General features: G+C 40.9%; 2 protein-coding genes across 6 annotated transcripts in view; both read left to right on the top strand.

The window, feature by feature from the left end:
* LOC113135550 (zinc finger MIZ domain-containing protein 1-like) overlaps positions 1–12714 on the top strand; it is a 97214-nt gene extending 84500 nt beyond the window's left edge. For 3 of the 5 annotated variants that reach the window (XM_026315662.1, XM_026315663.1, XM_026315664.1), the window contains 18 exons: positions 3932–4067; positions 4458–4572; positions 4690–4907; positions 5012–5213; positions 5538–5813; positions 5900–6082; positions 6235–6312; positions 6422–6590; positions 6678–6819; positions 7117–7327; positions 7542–7647; positions 7747–7907; positions 8018–8085; positions 8172–8240; positions 8337–8581; positions 8721–8878; positions 9388–9708; positions 9798–12714. In XM_026315662.1, the coding sequence (XP_026171447.1) occupies positions 3932–4067; positions 4458–4572; positions 4690–4907; positions 5012–5213; positions 5538–5813; positions 5900–6082; positions 6235–6312; positions 6422–6590; positions 6678–6819; positions 7117–7327; positions 7542–7647; positions 7747–7907; positions 8018–8085; positions 8172–8240; positions 8337–8581; positions 8721–8878; positions 9388–9708; positions 9798–9905 (2966 nt within the window). In that variant the 3' untranslated portion in view covers positions 9906–12714. The remainder of the gene's footprint in view (positions 1–3931; positions 4068–4457; positions 4573–4689; positions 4908–5011; positions 5214–5537; positions 5814–5899; positions 6083–6234; positions 6313–6421; positions 6591–6677; positions 6820–7116; positions 7328–7541; positions 7648–7746; positions 7908–8017; positions 8086–8171; positions 8241–8336; positions 8582–8720; positions 8879–9387; positions 9709–9797) is intronic. The other 2 variants (XR_003296182.1, XR_004463339.1) reach the window with 2 other exon arrangements.
* Positions 12715–13935: 1221 nt separating this feature from the next.
* ppifb (peptidylprolyl isomerase Fb) lies at positions 13936–16757 on the top strand. The gene is made up of 6 exons (XM_026315587.2): positions 13936–14179; positions 14356–14386; positions 14712–14800; positions 14880–14976; positions 15538–15613; positions 16281–16757. The coding sequence occupies exons 1-6, from the start codon at positions 14027–14029 to the stop codon at positions 16414–16416; spliced, it is 582 nt and encodes a 193-aa protein (XP_026171372.1). The 5' UTR covers positions 13936–14026; the 3' UTR covers positions 16417–16757.
* Positions 16758–17307: the final 550 nt, after the last annotated feature.

The raw sequence follows: 17307 nt of genomic DNA, 5'->3' as shown, positions 1-17307 counted from the left end.
CATTATTCTCTGTCACAGGTTATTCCACTACTTTAAAGCATCATCATGGCAATAATGATGATATTGATATTAGGAGTCTTGTTGCACATACACATAGACAGATGCTTTGCAGTAGAGATGACTTAGCTAGATGTCACTAAAAAGAAAAATCCTACAGAATGTCATGTTGTATTTCCTCACAATAACTGTGGCATTAGGAAACGTGAAATCACAAACAGCCTGCATCAGTCATTGTTCCTAAAGTCTCTACTTGATATATCTATAGCTGCCACCGCCCCAACACATGGTTACCTTTTCAGATAGTAGCTGCAGAGCCTAAACGTCTCATACTGTTTTGATTTCATATGAAAACTGTTCATCGAAACTGTTCAAATTTGATTAAATAAATTAAATGTATATATGTAGGTGATGTGGCCTTTAATCTAGAGGCCCAGCTCTTATGAGAGCAAAAACTGACAAAACCATCGTATTTAATCAGGACAGTCTATCTCTCTGTGCTGTGTCTGTATGTGTAGTCAAAGTGGGCTTGGGAGAGCATTATCATTGGAAAGAGCATTAAACAACTGCAGACCATGTCATTTGTCATCACTCCCTAGGGCTTTATGACAGAGAGTAAAGCTGGAAGCTCCAGGCCCTGCTACTGAACCACCCATCTAGTCCCAGCAGATGTGTTTACTGCCCCTCGCCATGGCTGACCATCAGGCTGTGCAGCTGAGCACCAGAATATCAATATGGCTCAGACTCGGCCACCCCCTGGGGTTGTCTATAAGGCAAACAGGATAGGCTCCTCTCCTTTTGGAGGACTGAAACCCATCAACATCAGGACAACCAGTGTAAACAGAGCAAAAAGACTCTGTAGCACTAAATTGCAGTTTGATTCACTCCAGAGGAGTAGATGTGATTTGGAAGAGCTACACGTGAGACGATTAACTCCGGTTTTGGCTCTTCACAGGGAGGGAAACAGATGAGCCTATTGAAGGACCGTCTGTGGGAGGACAGGAGAAAAAAAACATAATCCTTTTGTGTTCATCATCTGCACTGTCCTGAGAGACATTTGGGTGGAGGAGGGAAAGACTGTGAAGAGTAACGAGTTGACTGTTCCTCCTCCTGTCATATGAAACCTAAAGTTTATCCTCTGAGTCAATGACAGAGCACCTCTCCTTTAAACAGGTTTGGTGCTCAGTAGAGGTAGCAATTTTGTGTAGTGATAAGCCCTTTATCTAATGGTGGGGTAGAATAATTCCTCCGTAAGTGGCAGCACTGGTTTTTCCCTTTTCCCGTTTTTTTTTTTTTTTTTCTCTGTTAGAAATGTCTGTCATTTCTCTGCTCGGCTCAGTGTTGTTGCTGTTTTTGTCCTGCGGCTGTTGATGTCAACCATAGTGACACAAGAATACCATCCCCTTAGCCAGACGGGCTCATGGTGGCATGGTTAGGGGATAAATTGTGGAGACATGTTTATCAACATAGAAGAAGTGCAACTTACCCCTTGTTGGAAGAGAATAATGGGACCTAATTGAGCTGTAACATGCTGGCTGGACGCCAGGCCCTTGAATTGAAAACTCTCTCTATCAGAAGGGGGTCTGGGAAGAGGGAAGGGTCTGTTACAGCACTGCAGGACATTCTGACATAGATGTGAGACTTGTAAACCTATTAGCCACGCTTGGATCTGGTTCTGTTTAATTAAAACTAAACTACAAATCTGCATAGCTACCTGTGACTGTAATGTTTTTAGGACAAGAGCACCTGAGAGGCCCTTTCTGTCACCCAAAGCACAACAATGGTGAAGTCAGATTGATCCTCTGGAGGAACAGTGTGGCCTGTCTCCTGGCACCTGCCTTACCAAGAACAGCAGGGAGAAGGGAGGGGGGGAAAAAGAGAAAAAGAGAGGGAGCATGAGCGGGTGGGAAGGAGGAAAAACCCAGCTGCCTCAGTGCCTGAGCCCCGTGCTGCTTTTAAAGGAGTGGGAGGGAGGGGAGAGGGAGAGGCAGGGAGACTGCTGGCACCATCTGTACACGTCTTTTGTATTCTACCCCTCATCTTTACACAGAGCAAGGCTGGTGTACTCAGTGTTCAAATGAAAGGAGAGGAGGCGCCTTTTGGTGCGCGATGCTCTGAGAGAAGGTGTGTGTTTGTATGTCGATGCTGAAATTCTGTTTTGTCCTCAGATATTTGGTGCAGTGAGCGGACACCTCAAGCCCTATTTATTTTAATTTATTTTACCTGTATGTGAATTAATATAAGACAGTGTGGTCTATCTCCTAGACTGTCTCTGTGTGTGTGTGTCTGTGTGTGTGTGTGTGTCAGCAGGCTCATACTCTGTTTGCAAGCAATCATGTGTGGTCAAATCTCTGGGTTGCCATGTTTGTGATGGCAGTCAGAAGCTTTTGTTTGTTCCTCCCTCCCATCAACCACATTAGCCTGATGTCTCCTCTCTCACTGAGTCACACAACCTTTTTTATCACACTCCCCCTCGCTTTTTCTTCCTCGCCATCTCTCTGTCTCCCTCTTTTTGTAATGTGTGCCGTGGCGGCTTGTCCTTGCATGTGGCAGCAGGGTGGATCTGCCTGCAAGGACAGCCTGCACTGTCTGCTGTCATATTGACGTGGCTTTTTGCGCGAACCGCAGCTGAAATCACCAAGTGCTCTGTTTCACCACCCGCCCCTCCCATGCTCCTCACTCAACCTAGGAGTGCTGTGAATCTTAAGAGGAGGTGGCTGTCCTGCTCTTTGATTGAATCCACATTCCCTTTCTCCTCTGATGCTGCGGAGAGAGGCTAGAAGGAGGAAGGGGAAGCAAGAGAAAGAGAAAAAGGCAAAGTGAGTCTTTTGTAGTTGGAACAGTACAAAAACATGCACTGCAGATGAAAAGCATATGATTCAATGAAACACACTGCTACTTAAGCAAGTGCTAGGTAGGTAGGTGGAGAGAAAGGAAGGGTTGGAGTTCATCTATAGGCCAAGAGTGAGCCCTAGTGGCCAAGAGCAGCAGTGACATGCTGAACTAAAGTTGAACATTTATATTTCAGCATGAAGGTGTCGCTTTTGGTTTCTTACGATAACAAGCATTTTCTGTATTGTGTAAAACACTTGCTAAAAATCCATGAAAACCTCAAAATGATATTTTCATAAAATTAACCTTTGTATTTTTGATTTCATAGGCTTTTGACAGTGTTTTGTATATTACATATTCTTTCCCTGGTTTCTCAGGGCCAAATATAAGTGAATTTAGTGGTCAGTTTTGTGAATGTATTGCAAACAAGGTCACTAAAAAATGACAGAATTTTAGTGGATGAAAGGGCAGACCAGTGGGTAAGGATGAGGATTTGCTTCATCTAGTGACAGCAAAAGGTATGGATCCCACATCAGGTTTGACAGACAGTGAAACACTGTAGAACAAGATTTTCTGCTTGAGCAAATTGCTGGTGAATGTGGAATGACACAGAACTGTTAATGTATTCATTTTATGCATTGTGAGAAGTTTTTTTTTGTTTGTTTTTTTGCCACTTTCTTCATTGTGTGAAGATTTAGCTGCTCACATCACTGTATGATGAACAGAACAGAAGATGCAGCTACCCAGGTGGTTAATGTGTATCTTGCTGCTTGCATAAATATAAGTAGCACATTTTTGCCTCCACAATCCTGTTCCTCCTCTGAATGTATAAAAAACATTCATTTTAAGTTCTTAAAGCAAAAAGTTTGTCTAAAAGACAAAAGTTAAACAACAAACCAATGACATCTGAACAAACTGATATTTAAGACACAACTGCACTAGATCATTTTGTGTTACTCATGTTTAAAATGTTAAAATGTTTCTCGCATAATCAATTTTTGTAGATTTTTGCAGCACATGCACTGGAGGGCTGTTACCTCTGCAGTTATTTGTCACAGGAGCCTGACAGCACTGATCAACTCTTCCTGTGCTCTCTTTCTAGCTCTTCTGTCCTCATGGTGTGAGGAACTGGGACGCCTCCTTCTCCTCCGTCACCAGAAAAACAGACAGAACGAGCCTCCGGGAAAAGTGCCCATGCAGCCTCCTATGAGCTCAATGAAGCCCAGCCTCTCACATGGGTCAGTGTTGTCACTGCTGCACTTCTTGCCATATGTGTGAAGTGTGTATATGTGTGTGTGTTTGTTTGTGTGTGTGTTGGGTGTGTGAACAGACAGACTGGGGCCTTGGGGAAAGCCCTTCTTCTCCACATGAATCTCTGTGTTCCTTATGGATCAGTGGCCATACAAACTGCCAGACTAACTGGTGGTAGCACAGTCAATAGGGACAAACAATACCTCACAACTGTATGCACGCATTTAATAATTACGACGCACTGTTGCATGTGTTAATTTCTGGAGGAAGAGTATGCTTTTTACAACCTTACAATAATAAATACGATTTTTGTCTTTCTCCACCAGTCAGCACAGTTTCATCTACTTACATAATGTGTTTGTGTCCGTCCCCTGCAGAGATGGGTCTTTTCCTTATGACTCAGTTCCCTGGCAGCAGAACACGAATCAGCCTCCAGGTTCACTGTCTGTGGTGACCACTGTCTGGGGTGTGACCAACACCTCACAGAGCCAGGTGAGATTAATCAGCAGTCATATAGACCGATACTCTTATTCTCAATGGCTTCAAATATCATCATAAAGCATACACCATTTACCCATGTTTGTGTCACTGAATTTCTATGTCTGACAGGTTTTGGGGAATCCCATGGCCAATAACAACAATCCCATGAATCCTGGCGGCAACCCTATGGGCTCTGGTATGCCTGGTAACAATCCAGGTATGAATTCCCCTCAGTTCCCTGGTCCTCAACAGCAGTTCCCCAACAAAGGCAACTCTAACCAGGGATACATGCAGCAGGGCATGTATGGAAGACCCAGCTACCCTGGAGGAGGAGGCTTTGGGAGCAAGTAAGTGGACAGTGGATTCACACTGACTATTGCAGTCAATTGCAATAGTAATTGCAATTGAAATTCTGAGGACATTTTTTATATCGTGTTCATCTTTGTTATAGTTATCCAGGGGGGCCTAACACTGGACCTGCTGGAATGGGCATCCCTCCCCATTCCCGACCTCCTTCAGACTTCACCCAGCCTGCAGCTGCTGCTGCTGCTGCTGCAGTCGCTGCTGCTGCCGCCACAGCAACCGCCACTGCCACAGCGACTGTAGCTGCCCTGCAGGAAACACAGAACAAGGACATAAACCAATATGGACCGGTAGGCACACAACTGACAGCACCTGTATTTATAACATCTAGAAATATAAAAGAAAATATTGCATTTTTGTACAATGGACTACTTTGAAATCTACTTGTACTTCTTGACTCTGTCTTTCAAGAGTAATACCTCTTTTTTTTTTTTGTTGAACAAATAATTTCAATGTTTGCCAGCCAAACAGCTTATTTAACTATATAAAAACTTCATAGAGTTAATAAATAATCATAAATTAGAACATTTCTGTTTTTTGTGATCTATAACAGCAAATTTGCAGCACTGACAGTCAACTTAGCAATGGTTGACTGAACCCATTTTGTCTTCCAGATGAGTTCGTCTTTCCAGATGGGACCAAACCAGGCGTACAACAACCAGTTCATGAACCAGCCAGGACCCCGCGGCCCTCCGTCCCTCCCTGGAAACATGGGTGCAGGCATGAATGCTTCCAACATGAGTGGACCCCCAATAGGGATGAACCAGCCCAGGGGCCAAGGCATGGGCCCTTTTGGGGCCCACGGGCAAAGGATGCCCCAGCAAGGCTATGCAGGACCCCGCCCTCAGGGCATGAGTATGCAGGGCATGAAAAGACCGTACCCAGGGGAGGTGAGTGGATGCAAATTTGACACTTTCACCTTAAAGCTTAAGCTCCTTTACTTATGTTGAATTTATGTTTGTCACTGTATCCACAGCCAAACTATGGTGGGCAGCAGTATGGACCAAATAACCAATTCCCTAATCAGCAGGGGCAGTACCCCACACCCAATCCCTCCCGACCGCTGCCATCCCCCAACTATCCTGGACAGAGAATGCCAGGACAGCAGCTGCAGGGCCAATACCCTCCACCCAGCGGTGCCATGGGCCAGTACTACAAGGTGCAATATAACTATTTCCCCCCACATTTTTAGGATTTTCCACAGGGTTTCATATTCAATTTTAGCAACATGTCATTGAGAGTATCTTGGCAAATAATAGGAGTTATTTTTGGGAAAGAAAATAATGTTGAACCTGTTTAATCAAATTACAGCAAGAGCCGCCTTTTAATGGTCAAACAAACAACTTCTCTGGGAGTGGATATCAGTACAGCCAGGGTAATATGAATGGGGTAAGTTCATTCTTATACATATTTTACATATGTATAATTTCTTTGATTATATTATTTACTGTAGAGTCTTATGAACACTAGATTTAGTAATTGATTGTCTTCACTATAGCCACCCAGACCAGTGGGTAACTACCCTCACTCCCCAGTGCCAGGCAACCCCACCCCTCCAATGACCCCTGGAAATAACATCCCTCAATACCTATCGCCAAACCAAGATGTGAAACCGCCCTTTCCTCCTGACATCAAACCAAATATCACCTCTCTCCCTCCACCTCCAGGTCAGTAAATGTCCAACAGAGAAAAATGCAATTCACCTCTTTAGAGGTTTGTATCTGTCTGACTGACAAAGTTCTCCACCCATGTAGCCAACCACAATGAAGAGTTACGCCTGACATTTCCAGTGCGGGATGGGGTAGTCTTAGAACCCTTCCGGCTAGAGCATAACCTTGCTGTCAGCAACCATGTCTTCCATTTACGACCCTCTGTACACCAGACTCTCATGTGGAGGTAAGACATCTTGCACATGTAAAATATTATCCCCAGATATTTATTATTGGTTGTCTGTTTGTTTCAGAATTAATTGGAAGGTTGAAAAGGGAAAAACAGTATACATTAAAAAACCAAATGTTGTAGAATTAACAGCATAAGAAGCTTTTACTCTTATTGTTACAAATAAAATAAGATGCGCATTCTTAAAAATTGTCTGTAGAGGATCATGTACTATCCAGTGCCCAGACAAATAAAACAATTTTTCCATTATGTGTATAAACTTAATTATTAAGGTTTCTTTACTTGTCTGTGTAGATCGGACCTGGAGCTACAGTTTAAGTGCTACCACCATGAAGACCGTCAGATGAACACCAACTGGCCAGCATCAGTCCAAGTCAGTGTCAACGCCACACCACTCACCATCGAGCGGGGCGACAACAAGACCTCCCACAAACCCCTGCACTTGAAACACGTATGCCAGCCTGGAAGGAACACGATCCAGATCACAGTCACAGCCTGCTGCTGTGTGAGTATACAAATATTCTACAACTAATGAAGAAATAAGAATCCAGACACAAAATATAGTTGCCAAATAAATAAAATGTAGATGTAAAAAAAAAAAAAAAAAGCTCTTTGCAGATGACGTTTAAATTAGAACACATTTTTAAGAATGAGCCATCATTAAACTATAAAAAACACCTCAGAGATTGTGATTATGACAGTTATGTTTCTTCTGGCAGTCGCACTTGTTTGTGCTGCAGCTGGTCCACAGGCCCTCAGTTCGTTCTGTCCTCCAGGGCTTGTTGAAGAAGAGGCTTCTGCCTGCAGAGCACTGCATCACCAAAGGTAAGCACACAAGTACACAGCCACATTTTGCTGTCTATAATGCCCTGATCTTTCTTGAAGTTCTTGCATACCTATAATTTCTTTCCATCTGCTTTGAAGTTAAGAGGAATTTCAGTAGTGTAGCAGCATCATCAGGCAACGCCACACTCAACGGAGAGGATGGTGTGGAGCAGACGGCGATCAAGGTCTCCCTCAAATGTCCGATCACTTTCCGGCGAATACAGCTTCCAGCAAGAGGCCATGACTGTAAACATGTTCAGGTAAGCACTGTAGGGATCAACAAGCAGTCGGCAACAATCTGATGCTTCAAGGACAAAAACTTTTAAAATAGTGACCTGATAACAAAATATATTTATTCTGGTTGTTGCAGTGTTTTGATTTGGAATCATATTTACAACTAAACTGTGAGCGGGGGACATGGCGCTGTCCTGTATGCAAGTAAGTTTTTTCAGCTTTGATACAGACAGTCATCCATCTCTCTGTTTCTGTTAACATTGTAAGCACGGTCTCTATTTTTTGCTCAGTAAAACAGCATTGTTAGAAGGATTGGAGGTGGACCAGTACATGTGGGGAATCTTGAACGCCATCCAAAAGTAAGTTGGAACAAGAAACAAATAATGTATATCTCAGTAATGTATGATGTATATCTTTTAACTTCTTCATTAATGATCTGACCTGTATTTCACCAGCTCGGAGTTCGAAGAGGTGACCATTGACCCCACATGTAGCTGGCGGCCGGTGGCTATCAAATCTGATATTCACATCAAGGAGGATCCAGATGGACCACTGCCCAAGAGGTTTAAGACAATGAGTCCCAGTCAGATGATCATGCCTAATGTGATGGAGATGATCGCGCAGCTCGGCCCTGGACCATCACCGTACCCATCACTACCCTCTCAGCAAGGAGGCAACAACAGCGAATATGGCAGCCAAGGTAGCATATAGATCCATCCTACAATCTCTCTATAGATTAGTTCACATTCACAGGTGTCATTCTACAAACGTAAAAGATCTATTAAAAGATTAAAATATTCATAAGAAATGTATGCCTGTCTTTCTACTTTGTTTATTAGGCAACAGTTACCAGGGACATGGGAACTTTGACTTCCCTCACGGCACTTCTGGTGGTACGTCGATGAATGATTTCATGCATGGTCCCCAACTGTCTCACCCACCTGACCTGCCTAACAGTCTGATGGACAAGCCACTCTCCCACAACATGCCCGACTCAGTGAGTTCGACTGCATTTCTTCTTTCTGTTGTTTTACTCAGTTTTACTTTATATCTGTTTAACAGTGTCTTACTGTAAAGGTGCTGTATACATCAGCTTCATTTTGACAGGTGAGAGCAGACATTATACACAAAATAAGTGCACCAAGGCACCCGAGAATATATGTTTTAAAGTGCTATGCTGACAGAGCACAAGAAACGGTATCAAAAATAGTATTTTATGGGTGTAAGGAGCCATCTGACAAGAAATGCTTACTCCTGAAAAAGGCTTAACCTGGCAAAATAAATCACACAGCTCTATCATTCAGCTCTATCTCTCTACATATGTTCACTATAACCAGCAGCAATGTAAAACTGAAAAATATTTTAATATTTTCTAGTAATTTACAGAATGCGTGATCAATTAGTTGATCATAATAACAAATGATTAATCTGTAAAAGTAATACAAGTAAAAATAATTAGGCTATTATTTGCAGCATTAATCTAAAGAATTCCTCCTCTCTCTGCAGATACCTCATTCTGCCAGCAATGACCAATCACATGGCCCATTGCAGCAGAGCTTACATGCGTCTCCACACCCTGGGAGCCAATCAGGGCAGCAGCTACACCACAGCGGGCCTCCTCAGCCCTCACGACAAGTTCCACCTCCTCAGCAGCAGCAGCAGCAGCAGCAGCAACAGCAGCAGCAGCAGCAGCAGCAGCAGCAGCAGCAGCAGCAGCAGCAGCAGCAGCCCGGCCCCAACAACCATCCCCACAGCGACCTAGCTTTCAACCCCTCCAGCAGTTTGGACAGCCAAGCAGGGTCGGACATGCCTGAGCCATCTTTAGATGTGAGTCCTGACAGAGAGCACAAAATCTAAAGTCCTATAATTACAAGAAATTTACCTGAAGTGTTGTTAACATCCCTTTTCCCTTACAGCTTCTTCCAGAGCTCGCTAACCCAGATGAGCTGTTGTCGTACCTGGATCCCCCAGACCTCCCCAGCAATAGCAACGATGACCTTCTGTCACTTTTTGAAAACAACTAAGGCAATTCAGACACATAAACTTTTCTGACTGCCTGCAGTTTTTCCCTGAGAGCCCACGGTGGTCGCTCAGTACTTGATAAACACAAAGATGCACTCCCTCTCTCTTCTTCCTCTTGTACAGGTTTCATTCGCCAGCGCAGATTGACTGAAAGAGGTTAAAACTCAACGCTCACGGTGGGATTGTCACCCCGTGGCCATACCTTTGAACTGTGCAGCTCTACTCAGTTGATTTTTTTACTCACACAAGTGTATGTGTGCACATTAGGAACATGTTGTAGCATTTTTTATTCATGTTTTTTTTCCTTTTGAGAAAAAAAAAAAAAGGAATTCATTGTATAAAACAGAAAAATAACTGAAAAACCTGCGCTATCTGGCCAGTGTTCATATTGTTATTCCAATTTAAGAGGCCACAACTTCTCTGTGTCACAGCTCCATTCCCCAAATGGTCTGGTTAGTCGCACTGTTTTGTCTACCACACATCATTTAAAAGCACAAGAGATTTTGGCGATGCAAAAAAAACAAAACAATTGTCTGTCTTAATAAGAAAGATCAATTGGATCCTTATATGTGTCTCCTTGACAAAATGTTTTTTAAATAATATTTTGTTCTTCTGACATTTTAAAAATGGATTTTTGGTAATGATTGGCTTCCACTTTGTCTACAATTGTGATACATACATATTTTTGTCAAAAAGAGATATCCCTGCTTTTCAGTCTCTGAGGGTTAGCAGATGGAATGGAAAAGACTTTAGCCCCACTGAAACAAAAAAGTGTTTATACTGCATACCAAGAATATCATACTTGTGCTTCTACATACTGTGTATTTTGTCCTCCTGTACAGAGGAGTGATTTTAATGGAAATGAATGGTACAATATGAGAGCTTGGGGTTCCTGTGGCAATCCTGCTGTGTTTATTGCTTCCTGCTACAACTCCTTCCATGCTGTCCATTCTGCATGAGCTCCTGGTGTCGCTCGTGTTAGCATTTTTGCAAAGTTGCATTTCTCTCACTGTTAAATGATGTGCTGTTTAAGTAGTCTACAAAGTGCATGTGTGCCAAGCCCTTGTGTAGTGCTGTTCCAAGTGGTTGAAAAAAGATAGTGTGGATTTTATCAGTTGCTGTTTCCACAGCTCTTTTGTTTGTATGATTTCTGTCAGATTTAGTAAGATTTATTTAACACTAATATTGAAGGGATAATGCTGATATCCGCAGTACATTTATCATGTATTTGCTGGATATGCTGTGTTATGTTTTTATGTTTGTTTTGCTTTTTTTTTTTGTTTTGTTTTTTTTTGTTTTGCTGCATAATTAAACTATCCATAAAACTTTTGGGAAATTGCTCAACATCACCAAAGTCCGAGAGATGAGGATGGAGATGTTTGTGTTTTCTTGGTCCTGTGTAAGACTGCAAGTGTGTGCAAGTGTGTGTGACAGTGTGTGTGTGTGTGTCTTTCTGTTAGTGTGATGGGAGGTAATAATTGATTTAAAAGATATAAAGGAGGACAATTACAGTTTATCCATCACTACTGTTCAAGAAGTGGTTTTTAAAGCAGTATTGGTGCAGACATTTTGCCACATTTGTTTTCAGTTTCATTTTTTGAGAAGAGTGCTGTTCAGTATGCAAATGTATTATTTTTTAAGAAATGCTATTGTACTGTAAATATAATTGTGAATATTTTTGTATCATCTTGATAATGTTTGTCCTTTGATCATTAGTCGTCCAATTCAACCACTTACGCTCCTAAACTCCCATCTGACCACTGACTTTGTTTGTAACCAGCATACGACAGCTGTCTCACCTCTTTGTTCTTGGGAAGTCAGTCCAAATGTCTCATAAGCTATTTCCTGCAGATCATCATGCTTTCTAGTCATTTTCCTTCTAGTACACCCTGTCGCACACCTGTCAGTTATAGACGGGTGTCTCATTTCTCTGTGGTCCCCTTCCCTGCATCAACTAAAGGTGACTGTGTAGCATCATTTAGATTTTCAGATGTCAAGCTCGGTTTCAAGCAATATTTTTATTTTATGCTCAAATGTGTTTGATTGAAAAGGATCAACATTGTCTATTCATGAAATTGTGTTAACATTTTATCATTCACATTTAAAAGTAATGGTTTTTAAAAAAGATGGTGGTATCAGCTGGCTTTCAGTGTAATTAGTGAACTATGTGAATATCATAATTGTTGCTGACTGTCAATACACAGTGGTATTTTAAAGATATATCACAACCACATTTTAAAGAAATTCATGATATTGTTTATATTTTTATTATAGAAAATGTGGCTTTTTTAAAAGCATGAGACCATATACATCTTTATCCCCTTTTCTTTTGGTAAATTATTTTGTACTGTTTTTCTTATTAATCTGTAAGGCTAGAAATCCAATTTCTTTCAAATGTAGCATTGTGCTGATTAACCCACCCTGGTTTTATGTAAACATTATTTTAAACATTCTTTATGAAATGTTATTTGTTCCAGTCCAGCACATTGACATGCTGTTTCACATTACGGTCACAAGAAAACATCTAATCCAAAAGCTTATCTTTTATTGATACACTGCCACATTTTCATTTTTTACTATCTGAATTGAATCCAGTGCAAGTAAATACAGAATTACAATTACAGAGATTACAATTAACAGTTCATATTTTGTTCTTACTTTCAAGTGAGCCAATTTGGTGTATTAGGCGGCACCCAAAATCTGTTGCACAATCTCAATATAGGGCCATTTTCCTGGGGGAAGTTTTAAAAAAGAAAAAAAAAAAAAGCAAAATAAAAATATAAACACAGAAAGGAAGGGCACGTTTATTATTCTAGCCTGGAAAAGATGTTGAGGGCAAGGCTAGGCCGAACGTCCCAAGGATGTCTGTATATATGTAAATGAATATAGAGACGTGAACAGAAATGTATTCATTTTCCCTGGGAATGTGCATTGTTTCTTCGGAATAATAAAAAAAAGCTTGCAACCCCTCTACTGGAAGTGGCTGAATATGGAAAATGAAACTCGTTAGTTAGTGTCTGTGGGTATCTCTCAGCATTTTGTTCCCCCTCTGTAATATACTTTCACCTCTTTTGTTAGGGGAACTGGGACAGCTATGTTTTACATGTAATATTTAGCCTGAGTGTTTTAGTCTGTCACCTGCATACTCTGAGGTGCTAAAGCTAAAAAAAGGAAAAAAACAAAGGTTACAAAGAAAATCGCTTGGAGGGGAGGGAGAAAGGCAGTGGAAGGGACAGGTGCAGAAGATTGTAACCAAATCCATGGTTTGTACATTTTTGATATCATGAACAGTTGGAAAAACGATACAATCTAAGGTGATTCATGCGATGTGGCCATTGTCTCTATGTTTGTACATTGTATGTACAATCATTTCATATTCTAAACTGCTCAGAAAATAAAGAAACTAATTGTGATTTTTAGTCTTGCAGAACTGTATGTAGTTAGATGATGTGACAACCTAATATTTATCTAATAAATATGTATTCAGATGATACCTGTATGTCACTGTGGTCTTGTCTTCTGTGTTACAATCAAGCCTGCATAACTTGAGCTGCTTATCCAATTAGAAGGTGGAATGGGTGTTAAATTTTATTCATATTTTGATAAACAAACTTTAGATCAGCTTGGCCTTAACAGGATAACAGAGATAGGGTTTTAGAGTGGAGGGATTGTTTTTCAGCTTAAAATATGTCTGAACTACACTACCCTAGATGGTGACACTAGCATCAGATGAAGACATTTTTTTAAAGAGCTCTAATTCCTACATCTGCACCCACATACACTGCAGTGTACACTGTCTTTGAACAGATGGCTTTAAAACCAATAAGCAAAATCTGAAATTTCAAATACACAGATATCTAAATCTGAACTGTGTGTTCATATATTGTGACAGAGTGTTGATCTGTGCCTTCAGATCACCCACAGTGTACGAATCGATGCCCAGTGCAAACTTCCCAATACTAAATCTATAGTTTATGTTTATGTTTAAAATCTCGCGAGACTTGATTCGCAGTCGCTAAAAAATGCACATCCGGTTAGGTTAAAAAAAAAAACTTCCTTGTTTCCCGTATGTCCTCCTCGTTGCTGACCTTAGCGAATCGACAGGACCACATTCATTTTGAAGATGTTAATTTTATCCAACAGGATAAAGTTATGTTCCCTGGCGTTAACCGCCGCACGCATGTGCAGCAGCGGTGCTACAAGTGCTAACAACAACCCGATCGTTTACTTTGACATCGCAGCAGATAACGAGCCACTGGGCCGAGTAACTTTGGAGGTGAGAATATAAAAGTCTGCATTGCAATTGTTTACACTTTGATAATTATTGCTTTTGAATGTATGAGGGAAAAAGCTGTCCTGTGTTGTTTGTCTCGTTTACTGAGTTGAGCCAGTTGTTTGGGACTAAACTGTTTGACCACATTTGACCTCAGGTCATTGATTTTTCTTTTGCAGCTCAACGCAGAGGTTGTGCCAAAAACCGCAGGTAAGTCGTTACCTTTATTTCCTAGAAGCCTTTGCACCGAACACCACCAACCAAACGCTTTTTGGCAGATACTAAACTGCACAACTGTCTACAGTCAAGTTGTATATAGGCTCAAAGGTTTGGTTTTAGTTTGCAATTGTCAGACTGGACTGGTTGAGATTTTAACTTGACCTGAAATCCATTCACTACCCACGTGACTAATAAACTACAAAAGAGAAAGCCCTAAATCGTCATACTCATTGTTTGCTGGAGAACTTTCTCAAAGAGCGTCCAACGGTCTGTGTGGATTGTCGGAGAGAGAATCTGATACGAGTTTTTCCTGCAGAGAACTTCAGGGCACTCTGCACCGGGGAACATGGCTTTGGTTACAAGGGGTCAACCTTCCACAGGGTGATCCCTCAGTTCATGTGCCAGGTAGGTTTCTGCCTTTCTCTTTCTTGATCTTTTTTTTTTTATGGTGTTGCAGCGTAATTTCAGTGACATATGTTTTCAGGGTGGAGATTTTACTAACCACAATGGAACTGGAGGGAAGTCTATCTACGGATTTAAGTTTCCCGATGAGAACTTTAAACTGAAGCACACTGGACCTGGTAATCATCCCATATCCCACTATGCCTGTGAACACTAGCCATGAAAATGAAGGCGAAAGTAATTCTGTCTGGTTTGTTAATTAAAGGGTTTCTACAGCTCATGGGAGTTTAGGAAAAGGAGAATTTTTAGAGATACATGAAGTGCAGCCATAAGACATGCAACTGAATAGATTGCTACAGACTATACAGTGAAAACCTTAGAGGAGCTACAGTGTTTATGGTTAAAAAAAGGTTAGAATAGCAGTTTTCACTTGTTCCTCTTTGTCGTGAATTGTCTGAAACCAGGTTTATTGTCCTGAGCCAAAAATGAAAACAGACTAAGGATGCATGCATATTCAATCATATGGAAGTTCTTAAATGTTAAGAATTATTTAAAGGTTATGTTTTTTTTGTTTTTTTTTTACACCAGACATATTATAGGTACTGTTATGTTGTTATTATTTTTAAGTGGAAATGAATGTTTCTCATACTGTTCTTCAGTGACATAGTTTGTCTTACTCATTTTACCACCAGGTGGCAGCTTTGGGCAAGTGGGATTTAAGTCATGTTTTTGCATTTTAGGCATCCTGTCTATGGCCAATGCTGGACCCAACACCAACGGTTCCCAGTTCTTCATCTGTACGGCTAAAACAGAATGGTACGCACTGGCAAACACAACATCACATGTATTTATTCTTACACATTGCACCAGTGTTGGCCTGAATTAATATCTGTTACTGGCTGGCCTAAAAATCTAATTCGCTGCCCTGGAAAACTGAGTATAAACACACACATCGATACTCAAACTGAAGTATACAGACTTGTAAGGGTTTTTGCCATTTCAGTGTCTGTTTTGACAAAAACATTTAGCAAACATTTCTAGGTGTCCTAGAAATCCTCCAAGCTGTACACTAAAATGTGAAAACATCCCTTTTTAAACTAAAGGTGGTTACAATCCTATAATCTTATAGTTCTGTAAAAAACAATAACTAAATTCTAAATTCTGTGAGTGCTTGTGGTGGCACTGCAAACTTTGAAGAAATGAACACAGCACAGATCAGGACAGTTTGACATATTTTAGATATTGATGCATATTTGTGTATTTTAATCGTAATCTTGGGAATAAAATCTCAGATGAAGCAGTGAATTCTTGTAATTGTTTTGGCATGAAAACACAAACATGAAGATTTATGAAAGTTACAGGAAAATAGCACAATCGGTGCATAAATACTGGCATCACCTGACAAGTCAAACACAGGTGGGCGCATCATGAATCACCTTACTGTCCAACGCAGTGATGGTAAACCTCTTCTTTCTTCATTTAGGCTGGATGGCAGGCATGTTGTCTTTGGCAGTGTGAAAGAGGGAATGGACGTGGTCAAGAAAGTGGAGTCTTTTGGTTCACGGTCTGGGCGAACCTCCAAGAAGATCACTATCGCAGACTGTGGTGAGCTCAAGTAGACTTCTTGTGAGCAGGGGACACAGTCCTCAGCTCATCCCCTGCTGTTCTAATGAAAAATGTGAAAATCTGAGAAAAGGGAGGCTCGTTCTTCAGTCATGGGACAGAGTGCTACCTCTTTGTTGACAATGGATAATGTCAGTCAGGTTCCTTTAGTCATTTTGGTCCTTAAACTTAGTTCAAGTAACAACTACTGCACTTATGTCATATAAAATGTGATCTTGTATTATAGAAAAATTAAGAGTTTCTATTTTATTTGATAGAAAGGTGTTAATTCCTTACCATACATTTAAACCGGTTTGGAAAAGTGACATTTACAAAATAAAGTATTGTTTTTCACATATGTAAGGTTGTTCTTGCCATCTGTTTTTATACTATATGAACGTCAATGTCAGTTTTGATAAAAATCCCCAAAGTAGAAGTTTTGAACTTAAGCAACTGGCTTAAAGCTGTTTAAGTTAAGGGTGTGCCCGTTTATTGGCGGAATGCTACAGTTTTCTCACCAGCGGAGGAATGAGATCAGTGTTTTGCAATTCTTCCTGCTGCCTTCTGCTTTCCTCATCAGCTTCAGTTTACTCACGACTTTATTCCTCTAAGTATTTATTCTGCTGAAGTTTGCTCTGAAAAATTAGTCTACAATGTCAGATGTAATTGTTTCCACACAAGAACATTTTTGGTCTTCATTTTATATAACAGACATCCTGTGCAGGGAATATATGAGAGTGGTGCTGTATAAGAAGGTGATGAAGCTAAATCTGGTAAATACATTTTAATGATAGGTCCAGATTATGTTGTGGGGAAAATAAAAATGTGTAACATCTGGATTAGTTTATGTTGAAGGGAGAATGTGGTATTATCCATTGTGTTGCTAGCCCCCAGTTCCAAGCTGTCAC

The sequence above is a fragment of the Mastacembelus armatus genome, chromosome 19, assembly GCF_900324485.2.
Source record: "Mastacembelus armatus chromosome 19, fMasArm1.2, whole genome shotgun sequence".
NCBI classification, from domain to species: Eukaryota; Metazoa; Chordata; class Actinopteri; order Synbranchiformes; family Mastacembelidae; genus Mastacembelus; species Mastacembelus armatus.
The sequence above is the reverse complement of the archived record's forward strand: the minus strand, read 5'-3'. Positions and strand labels throughout refer to the sequence as shown.

Bases quoted from the DNA above. Each gene is read 5' to 3' on its own strand.
- ppifb (XM_026315587.2), top strand. From the start codon at position 14,027: ATGTTAATTTTATCCAACAGGATAAAGTTATGTTCCCTGGCGTTAACC. The intron at 14,801-14,879 runs GTAGGTTTCTGC...ATATGTTTTCAG, and splicing joins TCCCTCAGTTCATGTGCCAG to GGTGGAGATTTTACTAACCA. The intron at 15,614-16,280 runs GTACGCACTGGC...TTCTTCATTTAG, and splicing joins TGTACGGCTAAAACAGAATG to GCTGGATGGCAGGCATGTTG.